We start from the raw sequence: 18942 nt of genomic DNA, 5'->3' as shown, positions 1-18942 counted from the left end.
CTTCCTTGTTAGTCCTGAAGATAGTCTGAAAACGCTCACCAGGTCTCATAAGCAAGYTGATTCCCAGATTTTAGCAAAACTTCAAAGATTAGGGCCATCGGACAGAGCGAAAGATACTTGCAGCACCATGCCATCATCACAAAATAATGTCCCCATAAAATCAAAGCAGCAAAATAGTTCCAGACTCTGAAGCAGACAGTAAACTAGCTGCCATTTTGCCAAGCAAACCTGTCAGAGCAGCTTAATGCACATTTCATTCTGTCCTCCCTTTATGCGCGCACTTCTTCTTCCTTTCTATAAAGCTTATTTTCCTGGTTTTGCTGCACAGATAGCAGCAAAACCTTTTTTGCAAAACCTCTTTTCCTCACCTCACCCTCTTTACCATTCCATTCCCTTTCCACCATCTTTGTTCCTTTGTCCCCACAAAACTTTCTGCCCCATCCTTCTTTAACAGGCATTCCCTCCTGCTTTCCCCAGCCATGCTCTGTTCCCCGCTGGCCTACAAAGCGGCAGGACCTCCGGGTGGCTGCTCCCTGCTTTCCTAAGCAGTAAACAGCAACTGTCCTGTTCCCTGTTCTCACTGTGTCCTCCTGCAAGCGGAGCAGTGGCTATTCCGGGCCCTCAGAGGAGGGATTCCTCCCAGCTCCCCCTTTCCTAGGTCCGCTGCAGARGTACCTAAACAATCTTTCTTCCCTTCCCATACGTAGCACCTGCTTCTTTATCTTCAGGTGCTAAATAGGTAAGGCATCCCTTGTTTTGCATCTCTCAAGAGGCCTTGGCAGCTTTCTGCCTCTGTTTTCTCCCCAACAGGTAAAGTAAGTAAAATTAATCTTTGCTCTCTTCGCCGTTTAACGCGCGCACCCGGGCCAGTTGTCAGAGCCTCCCTCCGTAACGCAAAAGCACCAGGCAGGCCACGCGATCCCCTCCCAGGAAGGTAACGACCATCCTCTACAGACCCACCGCCGCGACAGGAACCGCGGGCACCCGAAGCACCGGCCGCCCCGGAGCGGAGCGGGGCAGGACCTGGGCGCAAGCAGCAGGCCCGGCCCCATCCGGCGCACGGAGGCACCGGCCTTCTCCGGGAAACCCCCTCCGACGAGGCCGCCGCACCGGTCGCCCGCAGCCGGTTCCCTCCCGCGGGCAGGGAAGGAGGGAGGCCGCCATCCCCGGGCCCTCCGCGGCCTGCGGAGCCGGGGCCGCGCCGCCCCCACCCTCCCGGCCCGGCGGAAAGGCCTAGAGGCGGCGGGGAAATGGAGCGGCCCCTCACAGCGCAGCGCGGGCGACCGTTAAACGGCCGTTGGGGGGGGGGGAGGGGTGGTCGCGCCCCCCCCCACCCCCTCGCGCGCGCTCCCCTGTGTGAGGAGCGGCCGCGCGCGCGCGCAGGGGCCTGACGGGGGGGGAGGGGGGGTCCGCTGGGGACCGGCGCGCTCGCCGCGGCCTCTCACCTGCCCGGCGGGGACCGGCGCCGCTCGGCTCCCGGTGCGGCGGCTCCTTCTCGCCTCTGCCCCTTGACCTCTCCCCTCCGCTCGCTGCTTTGCCGGGGCTTGAGGCGGTTTGGGGTGGGGTTTTTTTGGTGTTGTTGTTTGCTTTTTTGGTGGTTTTTTGTTTGTTTGTTTTTCTCTCCTCTCCCTTTCCGTTCGGCCCTCCCCGCCTCCCGGCCCTCCCCCCGCCCCCTCCCCGGCCTGTCGCCGCCGCCGCCGGTCTCCGTTCCCGCCGCCGCCGCGCCGGGCCCACGCGCGCGCAGCGCCGAACGCCGGCCACGCCTCCTGCCGCGGGGGGAGGGGCCGCGGCGCCGCCACCGCCCAGGCCACGCCCCCTCCTAGCCACGCCCCCGCGCTAGGACACGCCCCCTCGCGGGCTCAGCGCGGCGCACGTGGGAGGGCGGAAGCGGCTCGGAGGCCGCGGGAGCACGTGGAGAGGGGCCGGGGGGGGGGGAGCGGGCCCCGGGAGCCCTGGAGCACGGGAGGGATGGGACCAGGCACCGGGAGCCCCGGAGCATGGGGGAGGTGGGACCGGGCACCTGGAACCCCGGAGCACGTGGAGGGATGGGACCGGGCACCGGGAGCACGGGGGGGGGTATTTTTTTCCGCGTGGGGAAACCCAGGAATGCCTCCTGCTGCCGAGGGCCGCTCCCCTTCCCTGGGGAGGGACGGGGACCCTGGCGGCGTCTCCGCGCCACCCAGCCGGGCCCTAACGCGGCCACGGTTCCTGCCTGCCCGTCACCGCTGTCTAATTAACGTGAGCGATTATGAGCCCTCGACGGCGGGTCAGTACAGGGAGATCACGCGAGGGTCGATAACCATTTGTGAGCCYGAGACAGCAGCTCGCTACAAACCTCCAGCCGCTGCCTACAGCCGAGGGCGCGCGCGGGAACACGCTGAACGGCCCCAAATGGGCACGGTGGCCGCGCGGGACAACAGGGAAAACAACGAAACAACACGAGCGAGCAACAAYGCGAGGCGGCTTTGGGTTTTACCGCAGAGAGGCGAGGGACTACATAATATATCTATTTATAGCTATCCATTTTTTTAATTCCGGGCAAGTCGGGAGTTGAACAAATCTGCCCGGTGCCAGAGCTGGGAGAAAGGTAGGAATTGCAACACGCTCCTGGACCATCCCTGCYGCCACCTGCCCTGTGTCACCGTGTTCACTGCCAGCGCGAGGGTGGGGCGAGCCCCGGGCGCAGCGCCCGGGCCGGCAGGGCTGTGCCGTGCCGTGCCGTAGCACGGCGGAAAAGGCGAGGCAGCCCTGGAGGCAGGCACCGCCCCGGCTTGCACCGACGTGCACTCAAGGTCCGTCTTGCACGTGGTGCTCTTGCCCTCCGTCGGGCAGAAGCAGGAGGACGAACAGACGCAGCGAGCTCCGGGCAAGCTAATCCCTGCGGGCGCAGGYGGCTCAGCACCCATTTAAGCCTCTCTCCTGGGTCAGTTTGCAGCGCTGCACCCGGAGGCGCYGGGGAAGCGTCACAGCACGGCGGCCGACAGCCCTCTGGCAAAAAAGGTGACRTTCTTGTCCTGGATCTTGTACTGGTAGATCTGGAGGACGTCCGGCTGCCCTCCYGGCTGCAGGGATGCTCTCCTGATTATTTTCAGCTGCAAAGGAAAAGGCAGAGGAGTTGCACCCCAGCCACGGCGTCCTCTCCCTCCRCCCCCCGCACCGCTTGCTGGCCTGCGGGGAAGGCAGATCACCGCGATGTGAACTGTCCCCGAGCCCTGAAACCCCTCCGTCCCCGTGGCGGCAGTCCCAGTGGAGAGACCAAGCAGGTCCTGGCCGCCCTCCCAGCCCAGGAGAGAGGGATCGCTGCAGGATCCACGTGCAGGGCGGCTTGGAGAAGCTCCCCAGGAACGAGATGCTCCCGCGCCACCACCGCCGCGGTGCGGGACACGGCCCCGCCGCCGCTCGCTTGCCCCCGCGGCRGAGGGGCCGCGCGGTACCTGCCCGTGCACGTCCTTGCAGAAGCCGGTGGCCAGCCCCTCCGCCCAGAGGATCAGGTCGCTGTGGTGGCACAGGGAGGTCACGAGCAGCTCGTTCTCCTCGTCTTCCGAATCGTCGCCGCCACGAGCCAGCGCCACGATGTTGCCCTGGCGGGAGAAGCCCCGGGCGGCGATTAGCGCCTCGCTCGCTCCGAATCGGCTCCTGCTCGCCCAGCGGAGCCGGACGGAGCCCTTTTCGCCGGCTGCGAAGCACCCTGCCCGGGTGCCGCCCCGGGGCCACGGCCAAAGCCCCCCCAAACCCCCCCTCGCGCGCAGGCGGGTAAAGAGGAGGAAGCCGGCTTTGCTCCGGAGCCTCTTGGGCGGCGGTGGTGCCCCCCACCCCGCGCCCGCCCGCGCTACCTGCAGCCGGGAGCACACGGCCACCCGGCAGTAGTGGACGAAGTCGAGGACGGCCACCGGCGAGGCGCCCAGGCTGAGCAGCACGCCGAGGTCGTCCAGCAGCAGCGCGCGGCCCGGCCAGGCGTCGCCAACGGCGGGAGCCAGCGACGTCCGCACGAACTCGAACAGGCCTCGGAGGTCGGAGGCGCCATCGCTGGAAGAGAAGAGGCAGGAGGGAAGCTTGGTGCTCCTATCTTCCGTCTTGCAGCCCTCCCCACCCCGTGGATTTTTCAGCATCCCGGCCCRCTTGCCGCCAAGGCTGAGCCCCCGCCGGGGCCGGGGTTTTACCTTATGAACCGGAGGGGATGGGGCTGCCCGGCCTGCTCCTGCTGCTGCTGCTCCTCGCCAAAGAGGACGTCGAGGCAGGAGCCCAGGCCCTCCAGGAAGACGAGCTGGCCCCGCTCCTTGGCCGCCGTCAGGCTGACGCCCTGCAGGGAGGAGAAGGACCCGCTGCGGAGGCGGCGGAGGGGCCCGGGACCCCCCAAACCGGGCACGGCACACGCGCTCCTGCTGCGGCTCCGCCGGCGCCCCGGGGTGGCCRGTTCAGGAGATCCCAGGAGGGGATCCTCTGCGGGAAGGGGCATCCCGAGCCCCGGCGAGGCTCAGCCGGGGCCCTGGGTGCAGGGGTAGGGACGGGAGGCACCGGCCGGCACCGCTTYCCCAGTCACAGTGCTCACGCGGCAGACTGGGGAATTGGGTCCCCTCTGGGCCATGCAGGTCCCGGGTGGACCCAGCAAGCCCAGTCTCGTTTTACAGCCGGGGAGCGAGGTCCCATGGGCGCTCCTGCATTTTGGGGAGGGAGGATGACCATGCCAGCAGCTCCTGAGAAGCTCCAATGCCTTCATAACAGGGGCTGCACGAAGGCGTTGGTCAAAGCAAGGGTCCCACCAGGCAGGGGGTTTAACCAGACTTGGCGTTGGATGAAGACCCCGACTCCTGCCACCCCACTGCGGTCTCCTGTCGCAGCCAAGACCTCTGGAGATGGCCCTCTCTCCGTTTGCTATAGAGATCCCACCCAAATCCCACTGCTCCCAATAGCTGCGCCTTGGTTCAACGGTCAATGCCTGGTGGGAGGAAGAGGAGGCCACTTTGCTCCGAGCTCAGTTTGGGCCCAGAAGACTTCTGCTCATTTCCCAGGGAAGAGCCTGCGCACGGGGGAGCAGGCAAGAGCCAGGGACAAATATATATTTTTTCCTTTAAAACAAAACGAACGCTGTAAAGACGAGGGTGGCAACACCAATCTGGCAAGCTGCCCCGCTGCCATTAGTCTTGCTCCAGCCCAGCATGTTCTCTAGAAGGTCATGACAAATAACACTAATAGTCCCTGCTGGCCCTTAAAATTCTGCGCAGATCCTCATGAAAAGAGTGGGATTTGCAGAAAAGGAAAAGTGTGAAGCCAGTATTGCAGAGCCAGCATAGGCAGAAAGWTCCCGGGAAGCTTTTTCCCCGCAAGTAAAAATATGTCACCGCATTTAGCTGACATCTAAGGAACTGGTTCTGGACTGGTAAGACCTGACAGCAAGTGAGGCAAGCATCACTTCAACTGTGTATAAATACTCAGCGTATCACCACACATCAGATGCTGCAAGGACAGGACGCAAAAAATACCACCGTACAGACCGTTTAATGCTAGCCCGGCTTCAGCAGCATCGCTCTGGGGAGGCCAGAGCACCATCTCCAGCCCCAAATGACCGCATTCAGGCTCAGCAGCTTTTCACTCTTGTAAAAAGCCAAAGCGGATTCATTCCCTCCTTGTGCGAGTGAGCGGACGCCCCTGTGCCGGCCGGCTGGGCAGCACCAGGAACCGGCTGGGCTCTGCACCGTGTCCCACGGTGGTGGGCAAAGCCACCCCGTGACCTGCAAGCGCTTCTCAGGACCTGGGACCACCGATCCCCAGAAGAAACAGGAGCATCGCTAAGTTAGGAAGCTCTATGGATTGTGGCCTGCCATAAGCGTACAGCCTTCAGCTAGAAATGATTAGGCTTGGGAGATGCAACCTGGGGACAGGACAGGAGGAAGAGGAGATGCGAAGGGAGCAGCCAGCCGTTTGCTGGAGCGTGCGGCACACCAAGCCGCAGCACGTCTCCGCTTGGAGCGGTGCTGGAAATCAGGGTGTGCTGCGTCTGTGCAGACGACACCTCCGCTGGTCTCCGCTTAGGGATTTACGGCGGCACTGCTACATTAATTATATTTACTGATTATATTATATTATTTGCTGTAAACACAGCAAATTCCGGCCATAAACAAGTCTAAGAGCAAAACCGCCCTGCCAAAACCCACTTTTGCTAAGCCTGACGTGTTCATTTAAGCAAAGAATCAAAGCAAAGGCAAGCTCTTATGGAAGCTCAGGCAGGATATAAATAACCGATGCCAYGACCTCCAGCTCCTCAGAGCTCAGGAGGAATCCGCAACACCAGCCGCACAGCCGCTTGTGAAGTTACAACGTAAGGCTGACCCGAACCCGAGGGCAGGGGGCCAGCTCGCGGCAAACGCAGCTGCCTCTCGGAGCTCCCCCGGGCAAACCGTGTTGTTCTGCTTATCGCCTCCCTCTCCGCTCCCGGCAGCGGATCGTTCCAAGCCGCATTGCACGCGCGCTCCGGCTAATCCTGCTGTTCTCCCACCCCGCAGACGCTCCCAGGAGAGAAGTGACAACAACACCTATTAAAAGCACACGCACGAGCGGCRCGCTGGGAAATTTCACCGCATTAGGGAACACGTCGGCAAACACGACTCTACTTTTAGAGCAGACGGGGAGCCCAAATCTGGCAGCTGAATCTGCTGCCTGCACCGGTTGTTCTGTCCTGTTCCCTGTCCGCAGGTTTCCTCCAAGGTTTCCTCCTCTCCGCAACACGAAGGCCAGACCCATTCCAGGTCCCCAGAGGCTGGCTCGCTCGGCAGGGGGAAATCTGCCATGCAGGGGAAAAGCACGTTGAGTATCTGAGCAAGGGSAAGAGTTAAAGCCTCCCACAGAAACGCGGCACTCGCTCAGTTCATTTTATTCACCTTAGGTCTGAGCTCTCAGACCACTTCTCTCGTTTAAAAGGTAAAAGCCGAGTACTAAATTAAATACAGTTGTTTCAGCAAGCACCAAAGCTCAAACCACGTTTACGGTGGGGAATACACCGTTATTAAAACACCTGGTTCTCCAACACCTGGTTCTCCAACACCCGGACGTCTTTACAAGCAGCAGCGCTGCTGGGATTTCACGCAGAAGCAGCGGAGGGAGGACCAGCACGAGCCCTCACCCCTGGAAGCCCACCTGGACTTCACGCCGGAGCGTTTCAYGTCTGCAAGATGCTGTACGGAGAGCCAGGAGATGCAGGACAGAGCTGAGACCACTTTGGGAATGACCCAACCTGCTTTGTTTCTCAGTTTCCTCACTTGAAGGTACACATAATCCTTGCCTGACTCATGACGGGAAGGAAACGTGTCAGTACGTACCCAGCGTCCTGGCTCCTCGGACAGCTGAAACTCATGGCTTGCCCTGGAGGCCAGAAGAGGCACGTGGTACCTCATTGCATCGGCCTGRATTTGCCAGGTGTCCCAGCCCACAGCGTCACCACGGGACAGAGGACAAAAGGCACCTCGGACCTCCCGGGAGGYGAGGCGAGCCCGGCGGTCCTGCCGGCGTGCACGAAGGCCCTACGGACGCAGCCACCGCACAGCTTCTTTCCCCAGAGCCCCAATGAAACTGCATCTACGACTCCGGGCTCGCCTGAGACGTGCTGATCTCCAAAAACTCTTCCAAAGGGAGATGCAAGGATTGAGACTTCCAGGCGGAAGACACAGCAAGCGTTCAAGTCCAGAGAAGCAGGAGGGTGGCAGACCAGCACCTGATGAAGGTCTATGCCTCGGAGCCAGAGCAGTTTTCCCCAAGCGACAAGACCAAGTAGATCAGCAGAGAATCTTCCAAATGGGCCCAAAATTACCCACCAGCGTGTCACCCCTGCAGGTACTCCTAGCACCGCTTCCCCAGCTCCCCACCCCTCCCATCTGCCCCCTCCAGGGCTGCAAAATGCGTCTTTTCCCATATCACCTCCCTTTTACAGCGAGAAATGCTCTCCAACCCTGCTGCAGGAGCCCAGCCCCAACCCTGATCGGCCCCGCTGAGATCTGGGAGCGTTTGCCCACGTGCAATCCCCGTTGCCCGTTTTCACTCCTTTCCACCCAACGGGCGCTACCTGGGCCGGTGGCTGTTAACCCGGAGACTTACCAGCTTCTGCGCCACGATGTTGTAGTGGCTGAAGGACTGGAGCAGGGCCACAAAGCACACCTTGCAGCCAGCTGCGAGAGAAGACAAAAGACCCATTAGCATTTCTACTTCGCAAAGCGCCGTTATTACGGCACATAAATCCCAGCAGCCAGGTCAGAAGTTCTGGAAAGGCCTTGAAGTGAGACAGGTCCAGGGAGCCCCTCACTTGCTCTTGGCTGGGCTGTCGGTTTTCACCTTTCCAGGGGTTTTCCTCAGTTTGGGGATTTTTTTTTTTTTTAAAACAGTTTAAAAAGAGGAAAGAATGAGAATAAGAAAAGGCTGGCATAACAGAAGCAGAAGACCCCTTTTCTGTCTCATCCCGTGGTGTCCTGGGATCTCCTGGCACTGTTTGTGGGTGTCACTGCAAGGAGGTCAATGGCTGACCATGACACAAATTACTGAAATCACTGGAGTGCCAAAAGTCCCTGTTCTGGGTCTCGCAGGGTGAAGGACCTTGTCTGGAAACACAAACAGAACCAGCCGTTTCGACAAAGGCATCTCCGTAGGACGTGATCTGGGAAAAGCCAGCACGTGACCACCTGGCCTCATGGTTTGGGTATGGGCAAAAATCAATGTATTTGTTTCTCCCCGCTGGGGAGCAGGACACAGAACACCAGCGGCAGGAAGTCAACGGCCCCACGGACCATCTGGGAGCTCCCACGCGCTGCAAACACCAACAAGGTACTTGGACAACGTGGAGGTGCTGCAGACACGGCCAGAAGTAGACAGGCAGGACCCGCGGTGGAAACGAGAGGCTGAGCTGTGCAGAGACTCGGCCAGACCCTAAGGCAGGGTTGTCCCTTCGAAATGCGGTCCACGCCGCCAGTACCTGCTGGAGGAGCCCAGCGCTCTCCACAGCAACACTTGACACGGTCCGGTGAGACACCCACTCGACAGGGGCTGGCAGGTTATTCATGGGTAAAACCGTTAGCAGAAAATCAATTAGGCAACTTGCCGGTCCCAGTTTGTTTCTTCACTCGCTGCCAGCTTATCTATTTGTCAGTTGTTCCCGATATTTTTTTAATTGCATTACAAAACGTCTGGCTAGCGAACGGGTTATACTCAACACCTCGCTCTCAGACGCCCAAGTGATTTACCGCGTTCGTTGCACTAATGACGAAACAAGCTGCAAAGAGATCAAGGGATGTGCCCGAAGACACGGAGTAAATCCCAAGAACAAGTCAGGGCTGGGACCCACAAGTCCTGACCCCAGTGCCTTGCGCTAATCACAGGACGCCTCGCTCTGCAAAACCAGTCTCTGCTCCCTTGCAACCACTTCACGCAGAAGAAAGCTCCCAGATAGGACAACGGCGAACCTCTGCCTTGCAGAGTCCAGCCATTCACGTACCTCTGAGATAGAAGGAGAGGAAATGGTGCACCAGGAAGCTGCCATCTGTTCTGGTGTCTCGCAGCAGTGTGAATGTACCCTGGAAAAAAAAGCAGCAGAAAAACTTTAGCAGAGGAAGATGAGGACACAAACTGCTCCCAGCTCCATCTTAGCAGACGAGACATCTGCTCAGGCTGGTGTCTAGAGGGGACTGGAGGTATTAGAGAAGGAAGGACATGACCTAACGGGACTTTGATGCAGGCTATATGCCACCCTAGTGCGTTCGTCCTTTCCAGCTAGCGTTAAATCTTGAGACGCAATGCACAAACCGAGGTCCTCTCTGGTTTATAACCCGCCAACATTCAGGGAGTCCCAGTCGCTCCAAGCGTGGGTTGGTCTCACAGTTTGCACGTAACTAAACGGTGCTGAATGTTTTCAGGTTGTGCGCCCTGCGGAGGGCAAGGCTACAGCACAGCTCTGAGCGGGGATTCAGGTTTAAACTGGATTTCCTGCGTTTCAGTTTGTGCCCATTGCCTCTTGTCCTGTCACCGGCCACCACCGAGAAGAGTCTGGCTTTGTCTTCCTCACTGTCCCCCATCAGATATTTATACACATTGACGAGATTCCCCTAAGCCTTCTCTTCTCCAGGCTGAACAGGCCCAGCTCTCTCAGTCTTTCCTCATAAGAGAGACGCTCCAGTCCCTTCATCATCTTAGTTACCCTTTGCTGGACTTGCTCCAGTAGCTCCATGTCTCTCTTGCATTGCGGAGCCCAGAACTGGACGCAGTACTCCAGATGTGGCCTCACCAGGGCTGAGTAGAGGGGCAGGATCACCTTGACCTGCTGGCAACACTCTTCCTCATGCACCCCAGGATACCATTGGCCTTCTTGGCCACAAGGGCACAATGCTGCCTCATGCTTAACTTGGTGTCCACCAGCACTCCCAGGTCCTTCTCCGCAGAGCTGCTTTCCAGCAGGTCAACCCCCAACCTGTACTGGTGCATGGGGTTATTCCTCCCCAGGTGCAGGACCCTGCACTTCCCCTTGTTGAACTTCATGAGGTTCCTCTCCGCCCACCTCTCCAGCCTGTCCAGGTCTCTCTGAATGGCAGCACAGCCCTCTGGGGTATCGGCCGCTCCTCCCAGTTTTGGATCATCAGCAAACTTGCTGAGGGGGCACTCTGACCCTTCATCCAGGTCATGGATGAAGATGTTGAACAGTACTGGCCCCAGTACCAACCCCTGCGTGACACCACTAGTGACTGGCCTCCAGCTGGACTTTGTGCCACTGATCACAACCCTCTGAGCCCAGCAGCTCAGCCAGCTGTCAGTCCACCTCGCTGTCTACTTATCTAGCCTTCATCAGTTTGTCTACAAGGACATTAGGAGAGGCAGTGTTGAAAGCCTTACTAAAGTCAACATAAACAACATCCACCGCTCTCCCATCATTCACCAAGCTACTCCTCGTAGAAGGCTATCAGACTGCTTAAGCACGATTTCCCCTTTGCAAATCCATGCTGACTACCCTCAATCACGTTCCTCGTCTGAAAATGGTTTCTAGGATTAGTTGCTCCATTGCCTTCCTGGGTGAGGCTGACCAGCCGGTCATTTCCCAGACCCTCCTTCTTGAGGACAGGAGTGACATTTGCTTTCTGCCAGTCCTCGAGAACCTCCCTGGATCAGCACAACCTTTCAACAGTTATCAAGAGGGGCCTTGCAGCAGCATCAGCCAGCTCCCTCAGCACTCACGGGTGCATCCCATCGTGTCCCATGGACTTGTGTACATCCAGTTTCTCTAGATGTTCCCTAACCTGATCCTCCTCTACTGACGGTAAGTCTTCGTTGCTCCAGACTTATCCACTGGTCTCAGGGGGCTGGGATTACTGAGGGCCAGTCTTACCAGTAAAGACCAAGGCAAAGAAGGCATCGAGTACCTCAGCCTTTTCCATGTCCCCTGTCACCAGGTCCCCTGCCCCATTCAGCAGCGGGCTCACATTTTCCCTAGCCTTCCCTTCGCTGCTGACATACCTGTAGGAGCTCTTCTTATTGCCCTTCACCTCCCTCAGCAGATTCAACTCCAGGTGGGCTCTGGCCACCCCTGCAGGCTCAGACAGTGTCTCTATACTCCTCCTGCGTCACCTGTCCCTGCTTCCACCTCTTCTACACTGTCGTACGCTGTGACAACCGTCACAGGCCAATTTGAGCTGGACATTAACAGTGCTGACCCTGCTGCCGTCTGCAGTTTAGACATGTCTGTGAGACATCCTTGAGCATGTCTCACGCTAGTCTTCTCTATCCGTTCTAGCCAGGGCTTGGTAAATCAGAGCAAATTGGTTGAAATGATGTGAAAAGAATGATATCTGAACAGGCGCCTCCTTCTCCCAGTCCAGCAGGTAACCGCTTTCATTCACCCCTGCTGGAAACTTCCACTGAGGAAGCGCTCACATCTACGCTCCAAAATCCATTGGTGGCCACCCAGGTATGTCCCTGGGATGCCCCTATGGCCCGCCGCTAGCCCGGAGCTGCGCTGGCTCCTCAGAGACCGTGCCGAGCTCCAATCATCTCGCCTTCTGGACACCAGGCAGACCCAAGGGAATCGCCAGGGCCATGTCCGAGTGGCATCACAACCGGAACCTTAGTCAATCCAAGGATACGAGGGAGGCTTGCAGGAAGACAAGTAATAAAAAACAGACCACGAGCAGCCCTTCAGCCACCCGTCCCGTCTACATGTTGGCACAGACCTCCTCTGGACAGTCCATGGGAAGGTGTCATGAGGAGCTGAGTTCTTCCTGAAAGACATATCCACCGGCCAAAAGCCTCCAGCTAGACCGAGAGCCCACCTGGACACCCACGCTCCATGCCACCAAGAGCCTCCTCCTCGTTCTGGAAAGACCCAGTGCTGCAGAAGGCACCAAGGAGCAGCATTGAGCTTTCCCATGCCGCCGCGTTGGTGGTGCAACCAGAGTGCACACACACGCTCCTAACATGGGATGCCATCATCTTGGGCGGCCGTGAGCAAGTTGCACCTCCGAGCTCTGTCCCCCTCTCCTCCAAGAGGTGCCCAAGCTTTGTGCGTGTCAAGCGGCAGCTCTGCTACAGCTATTTCCCCGGCTCCCAGCCTGCCCCCGAATTGCCCTCCCTACCCTCTGTTGCAAGCTCACCTCAAACACGCCACGTTCAGAGCAGAAAACCTGATCATCAAAACGTGTTTACCAGAGCAGAGCTTTCTGCACGAAGTACACACCTTGTTTTGATCGTGCGGGAAATTAATTCAGTTCATCAGGGCATGCTTGTTATCAGCACCCGTCTCATCAAGGCGTTTGTTTCTATTAAAACCTTAGCGAAGATTTCTCTTTAATCAATACAAGTCAGAGAAGGGTTGCTTTTAATCACAAAGAACTTATCAATGCATTTTTTTCAATCTACTAAAAGGAAAAAGGGGGGGGGGGGGAAAAGAAGCCCTTTGCAGCAGCGAGCAATTTACCCAGAGGCAATTTACAAGTCATCCATCAGAGTTAGCTCCCCAATGCCTAAAACGCGTTATAAAGCCCTGTTAATGGAACGGCAAATATCGAATGCGTCTGCAGGGAACGCAAAGCAGAATTTAGGGCGCAAAAACGCTGCTCTGCCTCAGGCGAGAGCGCCGTTTTCCACCCACGAAGGGGCCATGCATGCGTGGCCTTTACAGCACCAGGAGGCACCACCCTGGCGAGCGTCTCGCTGGAGACGCATCCTCCAGTGCTAAGCTTGAGGGAGTCTCTGCGTTAAAACAGCGCAAGATCAAAAGCAGTCGCTGGCTTAGCTTCCACTGGATCATCCCCCCCCCGGACACCCCTTTCCCATGCAGCAGCCTCGCTGGAGCAGCAGTGTGGATGTGGCCCCCCATCACCTCCCTGGTGCAAGGTGAAACGAAGGACGCCCTGTGCAACGAGCGGCCAGGACGGGATGTAAACCCTGCTCTCAGGCTAGATAAAAACCAACATCCCACTGCCAGAGTCCCCCAGGGATTGGGGGCAAGCTCTGGGAACAGCGCCCCAGTACTTCCAGGGGGAGACGGGCAAACACTGGCTTTGCTGCTGTGGAAGCTGAACGGCGAGCTCCGAGTGCCGGTATTTTCCTCGCTTTACGAAGCCGCCCCTCAGCCACCGGGGTCCCTCCAGGAAAGGGCGAGCACGGCCCATGAGCTAGAACTTCAGGGTTTAAAATAACTAAGATAAAAGGACTACGTCCCCAGAGCTGGCTCGTGTCTCCAGCAGACGAAGGAGAAAAGAGCTCGCTCTTGAGCTCTTCCCAGGAAAGAGAAGAGGTCGAGAAGGAGACCAGCACGTCCTGCTGGGAACAGCAGCCTGGCAGCGAGACCTGCAGTCACCTAGGAGTTCTCTCTACGGATGCCAGCTCCAAACCTGCTCCAAACCACCCAGGACGCTGGTCCCTGCTACACCGGTCCAAGACGCTCCCAAGCCACCACAGGAAGGCAAGGTTAAGGACAGCGGGTCTTTCCACAACCAGGCAAAACTCCACATTTTTGAGCTTCCTTACCACTGCTGTTTGTTCTGCTGACGCCGTCTGCTCTTCCAGGACAACTGTAAAAATTTCTTTTGTTAAGTAATTTTGCCCTTTGGCTACTGCGAAAGAACCTACTTGATAGTGGTGGGAATCCCCACGTAGAGGCAAGGAGCCCTTTGAGTCCAGCTGTCCATGCACTGAAAGCAAAACGCTCAGCAATCGTGAAAGCGCACAAGAGAAGTTCAAGAAGCCCCTGACACCAATGACACTCCAGTCCTGTGCCCTTGGGGATGCAAACGCCTGTGTTTTCAACTAAAAGTTTGCAGAATAGGTAAATCCCAACACATCCTAACAAAGCTAACCCGCAAAGCCAGGCAGGGTGTTTCTCTGCACACGTTCAAAGGGTTGGGCTCTTCCTTCAAAGCAGGTTCTTGACAGGCCCCCAGGAGCTGTCCGTTAGGGGGGACCATCCCCTGGCTGCTCGGGGCATCGGGACAGCGTCAGCACCTCGGCCTGCGAGCTCTCCGAAAGGCTCTCCCCCTCGCTCCCGCCGGCACTGCCCGGAACAGCAGGGTGTTACAGGACAGTGCGGGTGTCATGTGGCTTCCTCAAACCTCTTTGCAATCCTTCGGTCTTGCCAGCCCTCGCTTTGCTGTCACCCTGCAGCTGCTTCGACAGCACCCGGAACGGTGCGTTTCCAACATCTCCACGCCCAGCTAGGCATGGAAATGTCCAAACCATTTACGTCCAGCTGGTTTTGCTGGAAGGAAGGCTGGCAACAGTTCCGGGAAACTCGGGCATCCTCCGTGCTTCCCAAGCAACCCCCATCGGCCAGAGAACTACCCCGACATCTTTACCAACTCCGGAGCAGGGCAGGGGACACAAATAACAGGAAGCGGGGCTCTGTGGGGGGTGTCAACATGAGAAGGAAAGTATGCAAAGCCAGCGGTAATCTGCAAGGCTTTTCAAGTTCTGCAAAGTACTGTGGCCACACCATTTCCATACCGGTCCATCCATCTCTTGCACTTGTCCCTGGAGACCGTGTACATCAAATAGTTTAGCAGCTGCCTGGAAGCAACTGGGACTTTTGAGGTCCCAAGTGCTAGCAGCCTCCTGTTGCTGCCAGACAAGAGGAAGTCTCTTGCTGAGGAGCAGGCTAAGTCCTGGCCAGGTCACGAGGAACTTCTTTGTTGGCACCCAGAAATTCTGGGGCCACCGACCCGTCACCACAGACGTGCAGTCTGATCCTCTTCCCCCACCTACACGTCCTCCTCAAGTCCAGAAAGCCGCTGCTCGGGATGAAACGCTCCCAAAGTAAAGGAAGGCACTTCTCACAGTACCTTCTCCATCCATCTTCCCCCGCCCCAGCCCGCAGCCTGTTCCCTCTGCGTTCTGTTCTTGCACTCTTTCCACCCGCAGGCTACAAGGCAGAAGCTGCAGCTACTCGTTAGAAACTGCCAAAACCAACTGGAGAGGCAGCAGCGGGTGTCACAAGCATTCAGCGGTGACATGTCAGATACACCCACACAAGGAGCAGCTACATCCACCTACCAGCCCCAGAGTGAAAAGATCTGCTAGCGCTTTGAAAATGCTCAGAGTACCCACGGGGATGGCAAGACGGGAACAAGAGGTTTGCAAAGAGGTGATGCTTTTTAACGCAGCGGGACACACCGATTTCTCACCGGCCTTGGCCAGGTATCCCGTCACAGAGCCTGTCCCCCAACGGAGAGAGCTCAGCTCCTGTTGTGAGGACAGTGAGACAGCCCAGACTGCGTGGCTCAGTGCAGAGACCAGCGTTGTTGAGCCGACACGTGTTATTTACAGCCTGCAGTAACTACAGAGACAGATTCACAGAAGAAAAATACTTGCAGTTTACCACTGAGTTAGAGCTGCAGCTTTCCAAACTGCGGGGAGGATATCTGCGTGCGAGATGGGTGTCAGAGTACGATTACGCGCGCGAGCGGAAGAATACAGTCCGTTTGTCAGCACGTAACACCACGTAGCAGCGTACGAACTCTTATCTTCCAAACTCTGGCATTAGGGAACACTGTTCTGCAGCCAGCAATATCCTGGTGCTGTGCCATAGCCAGGCAGCTCGAAGCAGGGAATCTGGAACGCGCGGTAGAAAGCCCAAGCCCTGATTGATGGGAGGGGAAGGGTCAACATGACCTGGAGGCAATTCCCTGCACAGACTAGCCGTTGGTTCAGCTCCTCTGTGGGCTCCGTTCTTGAGCTGCTGCTCACACAGGGAGTTCGGGGTGGCGATTTCCTAGGTGCTAGGCAAGCTTATGTTACTGGATCCCAGGGATCCGCCTTGCCTGGATACTACGGGACAGTCATTTCAGATTAATCTCCTGGGTTTTGTTCTTTCGCAGCATGGACAGATGGATGGAGGACACAAGGGACACAGGTGGGAGGGAGGGAAGGAAAATCACAGCTCTCAGACCATGATACCATTTGCCCACCGTTCGTTCTTCCACACAATCCCGTCACTCTCCCTGACTTTCTCGTCCTGCCAGGCCAAGATCCCTCGCCTCCGAAACGGGGCTCGCAGGTCACAGCCCCCCTGCTCGCCTCCACGGCTCCACCGTCGGACGTGCCTTACAATACAGGCTCTGCGCAGAGCTGGGCGAGCGGCCACGCTTCACCTCCAGCTCCTTGCTTAGCATTTCACATAAACCCTATCACGAGCCCACGGGAACCACAGGGATTTCGGATTTACAGTCTCAGCTTAGGTCTGTGCTTTATAGAGAGTAACATTGCTATAACCGAACCTCAGCCACTGAAGCCTAACGGTCTCGCTGGAGTAAGCCTGTATTTCTCAGCCACCTCGGATGCAGCAGAGCCTCTCGCTACAGCCTGGCTGTCCTGACTAACCGCAGTCCTTACCAGCTTAACGAACCACGTTACTCTGGAGTCCACACTCTCCTTTTTCACTTAGTTCTTTGGAGCCTTGAGGGCCTAACCTCCACCGGGGCTCCCCCAATTTGTCTGGGCAATGCTCCCACAGGGGAGCAGCCCTGCTCGCCTCCGGCTGGCTCCTTCTCCTGCAGGCCAATACAGCATTACCTCACCAGCGATCTCTTGCCCAGGGAGAGAGCCACCCCTGCTCAGATCACAGGTGCTAAAAGGCACGGAGAGACGTGAGGAAACTCAGTGCTTACAAAATAAACTGCCATTATAAATATGCTTTTATTAATCTACGCTAATGTCTCAAAGGAAAAACAATACTCTGTCACACACGCCCATTTTATGCGCTTTTCACCTGCAGCACTTTATAGCTCTTACACAGGACACGGGTGTTTTGTCACAGCATTTCATTAGCACAAAGACTGATGAACTAATTCAGTGGCCTAAAGGAAGAGAAGCCTCTCTAGAACCTACCTCAGAGGCCCAGAAGTGTTTTGCGTAACCGCTTTTACTCCCGTTTTTGTTCTATTTGCTATTCGCACTATAGCAGTGCGCAGACGGGGCCGAGGGCCCCGCACACCAGGCCCGGGCCCTCGGTAAGGGCCGACACCGGAGGTACCGGCACCGCGGGGCACCGCGACTGGGGGCGGAGGCGCTGCCAGGCCGCGGCCCGCACGACGCCACCGCCATGGCGGCGCCAGGCCTCCCGCCGCTCCCAGCATGCCCCGCGCTCTTCCCGCCATGCAACGCGCCCCCGTCCGGGAAGCGGGGCGGGGACTACAACTCCCAGCATGCACCGCCCGGCCCCTTCCGAGGCGCGGGCCTCCTCTGCCGCCGCCACCGCCGCCGGCAGCCGCCCCGGCCCGGCAGCGGCGCGCCCTCACCTTCTCCGGCCGCTGCGGGGAGGCGTTCAGCAGCTCGTTCAGCTCCGCGAACATCGCGCCCCGCCGGCCTCGCCGCGCCCCGCGGTCCCGACGGCAGCCGCGGAGGGTCCGAAAGGCTCGGCGCGGAGGCACGTGCGCGTAGGGGAAGGCGGCGCTGGCCCCGGTAGCGCGCATGCGCCGGCCGCTCCCCGCCTCCCGCCTCCCCCCTCCACGCGAGGCCGGACGGCGCCGCCTGGTGGCGGGGGGCGGGGAGGGGACGGTGACCGCCCGCGAGGCGGGAGCGTGGTGACACACGCACACACACACGCACGCGCACGCGCACGCACAAACACCCCCCCCACACACACACACACACCTCACACCACACTCGCACGGTCACACGCGCACCATACACCCCACGCACAGCATAACTACCCCCGGGGGGAGTTCCCCTCATGCACACTGCACACACACACACACTGCGCACACCCCGCACACCCCGACTAGGGATGGTTCCCCTCACACATGGACTGGGGGTGGTTCCCCACACACGGACAGATGAATGGATGGAGGGTGGGGTGGTTTTACACACACACACACACACACACACACGGACTGGGGGTGGTTTTACACACACACACACACACACACACGGACTGGGGGTGGTTTTACATACACACACACACACAGACTGGAGGTGGTTACACACACACCCACATGCACACACACACACACACACACACACACACATATGGACTGGGGGGGTGGTTTTATACACACACACACACACACACACACACACCCCGCACACCCCGACTAGGGATGGTTCCCCTCACATGGACTGGGGGTGGTTCCCCACACACGGACGGATGGATGGATGGAGGGGGGGGGGTGGTTTTACACACACACACACACACACACAGAGACTGGGGGTGGTTTTACATTCACACACACACACACACACACACACACAGACTGAAGGTGGTTACACACACACCCACATGCACACATACACACCCATGGACTGGGGGGGGGTGGTTTTACACACACACACACATGCACAGATACAGACTGGGGGTGGTTACACACATGCACACATGGACTGGGGGTGGTTACACACTCACACACACCCCAGCACGTGGGCACGCAAACACACACACACACACACGTACTGGGGTGGTTTTACACACACACACACACACACACACACACA

At 58.2% G+C, this 18942-nt stretch overlaps 2 protein-coding genes across 11 annotated transcripts in view; both read right to left on the bottom strand.

Annotated features, from left to right (window-relative positions):
* Window positions 1-1630, bottom strand: part of SCAP (SREBF chaperone) — a 77441-nt gene extending 75811 nt beyond the window's left edge. For all 8 annotated transcript variants that reach the window (XM_026089702.1, XM_026089710.1, XM_026089703.1 and 5 more), the window contains exon 1: window positions 1446-1630. The gene's annotated coding sequence lies outside the window, so the exon portion shown is untranslated. The remainder of the gene's footprint in view (window positions 1-1445) is intronic.
* Window positions 1631-2503: 873 nt separating this feature from the next.
* Window positions 2504-17883, bottom strand: ELP6 (elongator acetyltransferase complex subunit 6). 3 transcript variants are annotated; one of them, XM_026089777.1, is made up of 7 exons: window positions 17751-17878; window positions 9473-9551; window positions 8086-8156; window positions 4161-4300; window positions 3834-4026; window positions 3435-3581; window positions 2504-3092 (listed from the first exon to the last, which is right to left on the bottom strand). In XM_026089777.1, exons 1-7 carry the CDS (start codon window positions 17802-17804, stop codon window positions 2964-2966), a joined length of 813 nt encoding a protein of 270 aa, XP_025945562.1. In that variant the 5' UTR covers window positions 17805-17878; the 3' UTR covers window positions 2504-2963. The 3 variants fall into 3 exon arrangements, with proteins under 3 accessions (XP_025945562.1, XP_025945563.1, XP_025945565.1); XM_026089780.1 differs by having other exon boundaries at window positions 3009-3092; window positions 3439-3581; window positions 17751-17883; XM_026089778.1 differs by lacking the exons at window positions 9473-9551; window positions 17751-17878 and adding an exon at window positions 7314-7705 and having other exon boundaries at window positions 8086-8131.
* Between the last annotated feature and the right edge of the window lie 1059 nt (window positions 17884-18942).

This window comes from Apteryx rowi, unplaced genomic scaffold, assembly GCF_003343035.1.
Source record: "Apteryx rowi isolate R43461 unplaced genomic scaffold, aptRow1 scaffold_83, whole genome shotgun sequence".
Taxonomy (NCBI): domain Eukaryota; kingdom Metazoa; phylum Chordata; class Aves; order Apterygiformes; family Apterygidae; genus Apteryx; species Apteryx rowi.
This window is presented reverse-complemented; position numbering and strand designations above follow the sequence as displayed.